Source organism: Peromyscus eremicus, chromosome 23 (genome assembly GCF_949786415.1).
Source record: "Peromyscus eremicus chromosome 23, PerEre_H2_v1, whole genome shotgun sequence".
Classification (NCBI taxonomy): domain Eukaryota; kingdom Metazoa; phylum Chordata; class Mammalia; order Rodentia; family Cricetidae; genus Peromyscus; species Peromyscus eremicus.
Window position 1 is genome coordinate 42,281,135 of NC_081438.1, and position 11,354 is coordinate 42,292,488.

At 54.6% G+C, this 11,354-nt stretch overlaps 1 protein-coding gene across 2 annotated transcripts; it reads right to left on the reverse strand.

Moving 5' to 3' along the window:
* Positions 1-224: 224 nt before the first annotated feature.
* On the reverse strand, positions 225-11,325 carry Xab2 (XPA binding protein 2). Of its 2 annotated transcripts, none has more exons than XM_059249441.1 (19): positions 11,194-11,325; positions 9,357-9,505; positions 8,959-9,082; positions 8,025-8,222; positions 6,651-6,785; positions 6,397-6,561; positions 4,425-4,569; positions 4,000-4,151; positions 3,798-3,917; positions 3,563-3,694; positions 3,342-3,473; positions 3,146-3,259; positions 1,842-2,004; positions 1,561-1,751; positions 1,284-1,406; positions 1,019-1,190; positions 673-802; positions 460-569; positions 225-360 (listed from the first exon to the last, which is right to left on the reverse strand). In XM_059249441.1, the coding sequence occupies exons 1-19, from the start codon at positions 11,242-11,244 to the stop codon at positions 299-301; spliced, it is 2,568 nt and encodes an 855-aa protein (XP_059105424.1). In that variant the 5' UTR covers positions 11,245-11,325; the 3' UTR covers positions 225-298. The 2 variants fall into 2 exon arrangements, with proteins under 2 accessions (XP_059105424.1, XP_059105425.1); XM_059249442.1 differs by lacking the exon at positions 11,194-11,325 and adding an exon at positions 10,977-11,143.
* Positions 11,326-11,354: the final 29 nt, after the last annotated feature.

The following is an 11,354-nucleotide window of genomic DNA, read 5'->3' on the forward strand; positions in this document are numbered from 1 at the left end:
CTTCAGGCTCAAGCAGGCTTCTTACTGGGCAAGCCTGACAAGAAGCCTGGGGTGGGGCAGGGGAACTGGCCCTGCAGCGTCCAGAACTGGCTCTACAGGGTGAGGGCAGACTGTCCACCTGCCACCGCCCCACCTCCCGTCCCAGCCAATCAGGGCTCAGGACCAGGCAGCACTAAGGTAGCATGCCCTGAGGCACCTGGGCAGCAGGAAGGAGGCTGAGACAGTGATGTACAAAGAGGGGCTGTATTACAGGGGGGGTTAGGGGGAGGGACCACGGGGGAAAGAAGCGTGGAGGATGTCAGTCTTCCTTTAGGCTCCCGAACACAGCAGCTGGCACGCTCTGCTGCTCCAGTCGGACTTCTGTGGGAAGTGGTTACGGGTCAAGGTGGTTACTCCTGGGGGTGGGGGTGGAGAGTGGCCCACCTCTGCCCTTAACCCCGCCCTGGGCAGGCCACTGACCATTGGGCTCCAGGTCCATCTCGTCCTCGTCCTCGTCCTCGCCTAGCTGGATCTCCTCGGGGTTGGCCTGCTGAGCTAGTTCTGCTAGCTCCTCCCTGGATGCATCGCTCCTAGAGTTGGTGAGGGAAGGTGGTCTCAGTGGACGCCCCCCTGCAGCCTCCCTGGAACACCCCTTCCCTAAGAAGGGCTGGCCCACGTCCCTCCTGCCCTCACCTCACAAAGAAGATCTTGCTCTGGGCCCTTGGCGGCTGGTCCCGCTCAGCCTCAGCCGCGAGCTGCTCTGCCCGCTGCTCCAGCAGCTTCATGTCATCCATGCCGCTCTGCCCAGGAGCCAGGTCAGACACTGCGGGTGCAGGGTGGGGAGGAGGAAAGGTCAGGGGCAGACCTCCGGCCCTCTCCAAGGCACATCAGACCAGGCCAGGATGGAGGTTCCCAGGATTGATTCCAGATGCGGCCAGACCTAGGAGGCCTAGGCTGGGTAGTGAGTGCTCTGGGATGGGGAGGACATTGCCCCATATGGCTTGGTCATGGTAAGGCAAAGGAAGTTCCAGCAGCTCACCGGTGCCTGTGGCACTGCCTGACACCTTGAGCATCTGTGAAGCCATGAAGTTGACCTGAGTATTGTATGTGGCCTGCACACTCCGACGTATCCTCAGCATCTCCCTGATGGTGTCCTCATTGCCATGCCGAACCTCAAAGTCCTTCCATGTTTGCCAGAATGCCCCAGTTGTCTGTGGTGGGGTGCAGGTATGCGGGTGAGCTAGGTGCTTGGGATAGATCTCCACTGCTCACCCTTACCTTCCCGAACCCAGGCCCAGCCCTACCCTGGGATCACAGAACTGGGAGCAGAAGCTGTAGATAGCTCGGGCTCGGTCGATTTCACCAAGCTTGCACTCCATGTCTGCAAACCGCAGGCACATCTCACGGGCATGCTCATCGGACAGCACCTGCACCATGTGGTCAGGGAGAGCAGGGGTGAGGGAAGGGGGTCAGTATCTGGCTTCAGGAAGGCCTTCTTCCACCCTCTACACAGGCCGGCTTCCTGGGATCCTTCTGTCTGCCCGAATCTCAACCCCACACCAGGTCACTAGTGGTGGGTACCTCAATGGCCTTCTGGTAGATGCCACGAGTGTGGGTGACGCCATAGAGCTCAGCAGCCCGCTTGATGTAGATGTTGAACATGTCATACTGCTGGGCTGGCTCCACTGCCCGGGTAGCGCGGTCATACACAGCCATAGCATGACGGGCAAGGCCCCACTCCTCCTCCAGCTGTGCGTAAAGCAGGTACAGGGCTGTATAGGATGGAAGGGTCCAGTTAGCAGTCCACAGCTCAGCCCACACCACCCATCCCAATGTCCTGTGATAGCCCACAGACTTCTCACTCTTGGCATATTTGGGTGGGCAGCCATCTAGTGCCTGCTCGAAGAGGTCCCGTGCGCGCTCCAGCTTGTGGCCCCCATAGCGGGCAATGAATTTGGTCAGGTAGGTGCTCCAGATGTCTGACACGTTGGGCCACTTGAACAGTGAGATACCACGCTCATATGCCTGTTTCCAAGGAAGCCACGGAGGTATCAGTACCCAGATGCCCTTGGCTCATGTCTCCCACAAACCTGCCCAGGGCCCCTTCCTTGCCTACCCTCCATCATGGCACATTTAAGTATGTCACCCTGTCCCCCTCCACCAATTATAGGGACCTAAGGTATGGGCACAACAGGGACTTTCTAACAGTGTGGTACTTCATGGATGAGGTAGCTCCTAACCTCTACAGACACAGGCACCCAGTGTCCTGGGAAAGGGTTCACACTCCTAGGCAGAAGGATGGGGGACATGTGAATAAATGCAACTCCCCGGGTATGTGCCTATGGCCACCAGGCACACACACAGCCATGTACCCACCCACACCCTGTCACTTGAACAGTGGCCAACGGTGCTGCACACATGGCTCCCACATTTGTTCTATTTCACCCAAGTACTAGGAGAAAGAGTCAGGACTGGCTATGGGGAAAGTGCCCATATCCCATACCATTCACATGCTGAGGCCCTGGTGTCCAGTCCTTTACCATGCAAGCATTTTATTTGGAAATGAGGAAATAGACTTAGAGTGATATTGTTAGGGTAGGCCTGACCAGTCATGACTGGTGGCTTTACGAGAGATCAAAGACTGAGATGTTGCTCGGTGCTAAGAGCCCCTGCTTTGAATGCCCAAAGTCCTGTGTTCCTACGTAGCTCTGCCAACAGGAATAAAAACGGCCCCATGACAGTTACTGCTGTCAGCGTAACACGAGTCTAGAATAACCTAAAGGATTACCTAACTCATGTTGACAGAGGCAGGAAGACCCATCCTAAATGTGTGGGGGGTACCATCCCACGGGCTGCGATCCTAGACTACGTACAAAGGAGAAACTGAGCCAATCACCAGCACTCATCCCTTTCTGCTCCCTGACTGCAGGTGCAGTGGCCATGTCTGGCCTGCCATGATGGAATAGAGCCTGACCGTAAGCCAGAATAAACTCTTCCTCCCTTAGCTTGCCTTTGTCCGACGGTTTGTCCCAACAACAGTAAGAATAACTAATACAAGCCACCACCCCACAGTCCCGATGTGTCTAAACACAGATGTCCAAACACTGACAGAGGAGCCGCCTTACTGCGCCTTGGCCGTGACATGCAGCCTTAGGGCATGCCTCACCTTGAAGCTCTCCTCGAAGTACTTGTGCTCCTCCAGGAACATGGCGTAGTTGATGACGATCTGCGGTGTGGCTATGCGCAGGTCCAGGATCCGGTCGTACACGGCCTTGGTTGACTGTGGGGACAGACAGGTCAGGGGATGCTCTGCTCTGGGGCTGGGAACAAGCTCTGCCTCACCTGTGCCCAGGGCAGCTGACCTGGAAGGTGCCCAGACTTTCCTCCAAGTCGGCAAGCATGGACCACACCTTCAGCGACTTGTATACACGGTTCTGCACGGGCTCCGAACCATCAAAGTACTCAGCCCGGCGGGCAGGCAACGCTGTGGCTTTCTGTGGAGAGAGAGCGGCAGAGGCAAGGAGACACTGAGAGGCTGTCCTGGGCCCCACTACACACCCCTGGCTGGTCTTCACATCCTTACCCGCAGCAGCTTCAAGGCCTCATCATAATTCTCATGCCGGAGCTCCAACTCCCCACACTGGCACCACACGCTTGCCAGGTCATCCACTTGCTTGAAGTTCACCTTGGTGGCCTTCTCTAGGATGACACGGGCCTATGGTGATGGGCAGAGACTGATTGAGGCCCTGCCACGTGGCCACCCCCAAGTCCCATGGTGAAAAGACCTGTATGTAGATGCATGCATAAATGTAACTCACATCATCCAGCTGTCCATTATCTTCATAAAACTTGGCAAATGCAACCCACAGTGTGTGGGGCTTGCCTGTGGCCTTGAAGGGGTCCACTGTCTGCACAGCCTCTGTGTATGTGTTGATAATCTGGAACAGGAGGGTCAGACAGGTGAGGGCAGGGTTGGGCTCTAAGGGGCAGGGCAAGATGGGTCTGGGGACCATCACATACCTCCCGGGGGCGGCCCTGATGCAGGGCCACACGCTTGTGCCACTCGTGGACATGGTGTGGGTTCTGGCGCAGCAGGACGCTGTTAAGGAGTAGGGGCCGCCGGCTAATGAGCTGCTCGAAGCGGGCCAGGCGCAACTCCAGGTCCACATCATCTGGGAGCCAAACATGTTCATGAAGCTGGGGAGGTTGGAGGTGACAGCACAGGCCTCTGTCTCTAAGCTTCTCTCCTCCCAGCCCAGTGCTGTAGACCCTGAAGAGCTGGGCTGACCACCCTGCACCTAGCCCCAACCCTCCTGCCCGCCATGCTTGTACTCAATTATGGCTATTCCAGTGTCCACCCAGCCTTTCTCCTTGCCAGCCTCTGTTCCACCACAATGGCTAGGAATTCAACCCTCTCCTCCCCAGCCCACTGTCCCACATCGCACCCTCCTCCTCGCGCCCCAGCTCAGAGGCAGTCTCCATCTTTGCCGCGATCATGCTCTCCTCAAACTGGGCGTAGCTGTCGAACACCTGGGTGAAGTCCCGCACAGTCATCACGGTGCGGACAGCCTCCTCATACACGTCCCGAGCCTGGGGGTTCAGACATGGCGTGAGGAAAAGTCTGTAGGTGAGGCACGAGAGCCCACCACAAGGACCCACTCATAGCAACCATGTCCTGATCAGTGCTGAGAACAGAAAGGAGCCTTGCTGGCCCATTCCTGCCCTGCACTGCTTAACAGCTGCAGGGCCTCCTCTGTAAGCTGGGCAGTCCCCTGTGCAGCACCACCTCAAGACTCAAGTGAGACACCTCAATAAAGCCTGTAAGAACACGTGAGGCTGGGTGGTAGTGGCACAAACCTTTAATCCCAGCACTCTGGAGGCAGAGGCAGGTGGATCTCTGTGAGTGGAGGCCAGCCTGGTCTACAGAACAAATTCCAGGACAGCCAGAGCTACACAGAGAAACCCTGTCCCTCTCCCCAACCCCCCAAAAAGAACAGGTGAGCAGTGACACTTCCGCTTCCACAGAACCCCGAGCTCAGCTTGCTGTGAAGCTATTTCTTCCTAATTGCAACATTCCTTTCTGGAGGAAGGAGGAGGCTCCTAAGGCTTGAAAAGTAAATGAAACTTGCAAGATTCACAAGACCCCTCCCCAAGTTATAGAAGCAGTAACAACTGCTAGGCAGGGGAGAGTCTCCAACCAGCCCCCAAGGCCCAGGCTGTCTCCAAGTCATGCAGGAAGGTCCAAGGATACAGCTTTTGTGAATTGTCACCCAAACTGAGGTGGGTTTTCAGTGATGCAACTACTTTGAGTCATCCATGTTCCTGTAATTAACCCCTCACCCATGTTCCTGTAAGGAAGCCCAATAAATTCACTGGTTTGCTATGTGCACACATTTGTAAAATAAAGAAATAAATCACCAGGTACCCTATCTGTGGAGAAGAGACATTTATTTGTTCATGTCTCGCTAGGAAAAGTCACACAACGCAGACTGTCTGTGGAGGCTCCCACTCTCCTCCAGTGCTTGCCTGACCCCTCCACGAGCTCACGTTCTTCCAGACCTACATGCACAGTCCCATCTCCCCACCCATGTCCTCATGCAAGCACTAGGGGAAGGGGCTCTGTCTGTGAGCTTTGCAACTGTCTTGCCTGGAGCCTCCTGCCTTGCCCAGCACCCCACCCCCACCCCCGCAAATCCTAATCCCTGACATCACTCACTCTAGGCCTACCCCTAATTTCCTGAGAGCACAGTAGCCCCAGCTAGTCCTCTGGAGACCCTCTGAGTCCCACCAAACCCTCTGTTCCCAGCATGCCACTGGAAAGCAAGGAGGTAGGGGCAGCCACAGTCAACCTGAGGGGCATTTTTTCCCATTGGGCGGCTGGTCAGCACTCGGCCTGTGCTGTGGCACAGTTCCTTACAGGTGAAGTGCAGCCATCATCCCCATTTTGCAAACAGGGACATCTGTGAGGGCAGCCTGGCTGTGACAGCTGTCACCCATTGAATGCTAGAGTTGATTCAGCTGATTGGACTGGCTAGGGAGGTGTCCTTTCCTTCCTCACTGCCCATGTATGTCCCTCCCAAAGCTGCACGCCATGTCACTATGTCAAAAGGACAATCTTCCCAGAATAGAGAAGCCTGGGCTTCAGTCAGGGTATGCGAGTGGCCACACTCCTCCAAACAAGCTTTCAAACAGTCAGGAGGTGAGAGAAGCAGACCCTGAGTCAGCCTGCCCTGTCTGCAGGCTGCTGCACCCACCCTCACTGCTGGGATGGCGTGTGTGTGTGTGTGTGTGTGTGTGTGTGTGTGTGTGTGTGTGTGTGTGTGATGTGTCACACACAGCATGTCTGTGATTGTTTCCTGCCTATGCACTCGGAGTGACCTCCAGAGACCCACAGCTCAGGCCTAGGCACCCACATACCTTCTCGAAGTGGCCACTGCGGATGTAGTAGTCAGCCAGGGAGCACCACAGCTTGCCCAGCTGGTCGGTGAAGCGGGTGAGCCCACCACGGATTATGGCATCTACATTGAGGGACTGTACCTTGTCCGGGTTCTGGGAGATAAGGTCGCACAGCTCATGCCACAGCTGCAGGACACAGGGTGTCAGGGGAACATCTCAGTCTTGGTCCAGGAGGGAGGACACGTCTCACCCAGCCTCCCCTCCAGGAGACCTACCTGGTAGTTGGACTTGCCCGCCTTGGACACAAAGCGCTCATCATTGACCACGGTGGCCAGGCGCTGTGCAGCCTCGTCCAGTCGGTCGCTGGACTTGAGGTACTCGATGTACTCCTCGGCACTCTCAGGACTGAGCTGGAGAACACCCACCCCACTGGTGAGTGGGGCTGCAGCAGACGACATTCCACTCCCGACTAAGTGGCTCTAGGCCTCCCACCCCTCTTTTACCAGTTTCTTAGCAAACAGCCAGCCCAACTAAGCCAGCCTCAGCTCTCTGGTGGTCCAACCTGGGCTCAACAGTCCAGCCTCGGACTTTACTAGTCTGGCCTTGGCTCCTCTGGGTCAGTCTTAATACCATGAGTCTAGCTTGGCTACAGTACTTGTGATGGCCAGTGTTAACTATCAACCTGGCAGACTCTAGAATCACCTCAGAGATGGGCCTGTAGTTACAGCATGTGTGTGAGAGATTATCTGGACTACGTTCATTTATATGAGAACACTCATGCTACTTATGGACGGGGTCATTTCCTGGGCAGGATCCTGTATGATGTGCAGAGTGAGCAGCACACAAGCATGCATACGTAGCTGTTTTCTGATCTAGGATATGATGTGACTAGCTTCTCTTCTATGTACCCCTGAACTGTGAGCCAAAACAAACCCTGCTCCTTCAGATTGTTTCAGGGTGTTTTGTCACAGCCACAGGAAGAGGAACTGAGACAGTAATCTAGCCTGGGCCTTCAGCCCTAAGTGGTCCAGCCTTGGCCTTTTCCTTTAGCCTTGACAGCTTCCCCTGCCCCCAACCCTGTCCAACTTCAGTTCTAAGCAGTCCAACTTAGACTCTGATGGTCAGGAAAGGACCTGCTTCTGTCACAAGCTGCACCCAAGCAGTCCCATGCTAAGGGATTTACTGTAACAGATATCACAAGCTGAGCACATACGCTCCGCCTGCCATGATGCCCACTGCATATGTGTCTTATCCTGCCTCTTACCACGGCTGTGGTTTTCCTCTGTTTCACATAGCTGGTTCACCCATATGTCTACTGAAAGTCCTGTGCAGCTGGTGGTGACTGCCTTATGCATGCTGTCTCTAGCTCTCATCGCTATACCTGCTGTGGAGCAGGTACAAGCTAAAAGCTAACTACTTAAAAACTAAAGATAATAAACTACAGTGGGTGGGGAGAAGGATCAGTGTACAAAGCATTTGCCTTGCAAGTACTCACACACGCACGCATGCACGTAGAAAGAAATCACAAATAAACTGTATCTATTCATAGGAGGCTCTTCCTGCAGCCTATCTGTTGCATGAAGGCCCTTATCCCAATGAGACAAGGTTTGGAAGCCGACCTGGGAACTGGGCTATTCAATAGTGCTTACCTTGAGGAAGCGACGGTAGCCTCTCACAGCAGTCTCAGGCAGTGGGTGGGAGCGCAGGAAGCGAAGATACAGGGGCCAGATGCGAGAGTGCTGCGTGATGGGTAGTGCCCGGAGAGCCCGATCAAAGGTGCGGCGGGTGTGTGTTACTCGCCCCTGGTCCATGAGGAACTGGCAGTAGTCTAGCCACAGACGTGGCATCTGGAAATAATGGAGAGTGATGGGCTAGGTCTGTCTGAGCCACAGGCTCCATGCTTGCTTACCATCCTATCTAGAACATAAGGGCAACAGGGAGGCAATAGGTCTCATCACCCCTCACCCAGGCTCTGTAAGTCAGCCCCACAAACTTAGTTCCTTGAGCTGGCAGAACATTCTAGTGGGCCCATCCTTATGTTGGAGTACTATAAGGGTAGACGTCTGTTCACATCTCCCTTGGGAAATAGTTCCCACTGCACACCCCTCTCCAGCTCCCCACCTTGGGCATGAACACACTGCATCCCCTCTCCAGCTCCCCACCTTGTGCATGAACACACTGCATCCCCTCTCCGGCTCCCCACCTTGTGCATGAACACACTGCATCCCCTCTCCGGCTCCCCACCTTGTGCATGAACACACTGCATCCCCTCTCCGGCTCCCCACCTTGAGCATGAACACACTGCATCCCCTCTCCAGCTCCCCACCTTGTGCATGAACACACTGCATCCCCTCCTCCTCTCCAGCTCCCCACCTTGTGCATGAACACACTGCATCCCCTCTCCAGCTCCCCACCTTGAGCATGAACACACTGCATCCCCTCTCCAGCTCCCCACCTTGTGCATGAACACACTGCACAACCATCTCTAGCTCCCCACCTTGTGCATGAACACACTGCACAACCATCTCTAGCTCCCCACCTTGTGCTTGAACACACTGCATCCCCCCCTCTCCGGCTCCCCACCTTGTGCATGAACACAAAGGCCCTCTCATGGCAGTTATTGACATCTTCATAGGCAGGATCAGTCACACAGCGATGCTTCACCTGTGCCCGGCGTGCCTTCAGATAGCGGTACCAGAGTTTGTAGCTAGAGAGCAGGAAAGACAGATATGATGGGCTTTGGAACCCCAGAACCCTTTCTTTGCTTTAGAGGCAACTGTGGTGAAAAAAGGGACTGAGGAGGGGTAAAAGAGCTCAAGGAAGGGTAAGACTGGGACAAGAGGGAAGGTGTGGCCCATCAGGGGCTATTTCAGTAAGGGAATATACAGGGATCACCTGGGACGCATTATCACTTGTGATGTGACTGTATGTGGAGGGGTAGGGACTGGTGGGCAGGGTAGCACAGGGAGGGCCATTTGCACCTGCAGGGAAGCAGCTTGAGCGCCCGCTCATACAACTGATTGAGCCGAGGTTTTGGGGCCCCCTGTTTGAACTCGATGTAGCGGAGCCAGCATTTGACAGAGAACTGGTTCCGCATGATTTCTTCCTCATAGGGAAGGTCCTCTTCCTCCTGCCAGGGCCAGAGAATGGGAGAAAAGAGGCCTTAGACACAGTGGAGTCACACCCCATACTGGGGCTAGCCCCTAACTCTATCTAGGCTTCTACTAAAAGTCCACGCCCGGCCAAAGGCAGTGGTGCAAGCCTGCACTCCCATCACTTCAGAGGCAAAAGGCCTCGAAGAATAAAAAAAATTCGAGGTTGGTGAGAAGCACAGTGGGTGGAGGCACCTGCCACCAAGCCTGAGGACCTGAGTTCAACCCACATGGTAGGAGAGAACTCAATTCCTTCAGTTGTCCTCTGCTTTCCACATGCACACAGTGGCACACCACAGGACTTACCTCTTGCACATGCTAAAATAAACAACAACAACAACAACAACAAAACCAAAAGGGAGTGGAAAGATGGCCCAGTCAGCATGCACGAGCATGACTACCTGAGTTCAGATCCCCAACACCCATGTAATGGCAGTGTGCATCTATAATCCCAAGGCTGGGCAATCAGACACAGGTAGATCCTAGAGCTCATTGGCCAGCCTTTAGCTAGCCAGTGAGCTTCAGGTTCAGTGAGAAGACTTTCTCTTAAAAAGTAAGACGGAGCCGGGCGGTGGTGGCGCACGCCTTTAATCCCAGCACTCGGGAGGCAGAGCCAGGCGGATCTCTGTGAGTTCGAGGCCAGCCTGGGCTACCAAGTGAGTTCCAGGAAAGGCGCAAAGCTACACAGAGAAACCTTGTCTCGAAAAACCAATAAATAAATAAATAAATAAATAAAAATAAAAAAAAATAATTTTTTTTCCCCGTGTGTGTATACATTCATGTATGCATATATGTGGAAGCTGGTGCAGAAGCCAGAGGTCCTCCTCAATTGCTCTCCACCTTGTTTTTGAGACAGGGTCTCTCACTAGCATTTTATGTAGGTGCCAGGGGTCTGAACTGAGGTCCTAGGCTTGTACAGCAAGCACTTTACCAATTGAGCCAGCTCCTCAGCCCCGGTGACTAAATCTTTAAGCCACCTAGTCCATCAAACTTCTGGCCCTTCAGGATCCCATTAACCTGTACTTTAGATCAACTCTACCCCAGAAACCGCAAGCTTTATCTCAGGAGGTGGGTTACATTGTGTGGAGGGACATAGCTCAATTGTACAGTGCTTGCTTAGCATGCACGAGACCCTCGGTTAAACCCCAGTAACTCAAAAACACACAGGCACGTTAATGGCCCTAAACCCAGAACACTGTGAACGCGGTAGAAACATGGGGCCTCTATTTCAGGCACCAAATTTTCACCTTTTTAGGATCCCCGGGGCCATCCGCATCACTAGTCTTTTCTTCATATTCCCAGGTTCTTGTAGCCCCAGAAGTCAAGGTGTTATCCGGAAGCCAGAACTCTAACCTGGTCACTAAGCCTATCAAAATCCATGCCGTTTCCCTGCTATTCCATTCCCCGCTCGACCTCACTTCTCCCGGCCCCAGACATCAAAACCTTAACCTCAACAGCAGCTCCTCACTCAGGCCACGAAGGAGCTGGTTCTTTATTTCCCGCCTGGTCAGTGTTTTGGCATGTCGCCTCTGGCTCGTTAGGGTCCCCACGGATTGGGCATGCACAGTCTGGGCCTAAACCCCCCGAGAGCCAGATTCCGATCCTAGAAGGAACCTAGCTTCGGATCTTCCCTCGCGGACCACCCTTGGCGTCGCCGCAGACTTACAAAAACAAGATCCGGCCGCTCGGGACGCGGAACGCGCGCCATCACCACCATCTTCCTGGCTCTCCAGGTACAGACGAGAGTCGCGCTCTGGTGGCGTCACGCACAGAAGGCCCGCCCTCTCCGACCAGACCCGTTCTCTATTTGCTGCGCCTCACGGACTG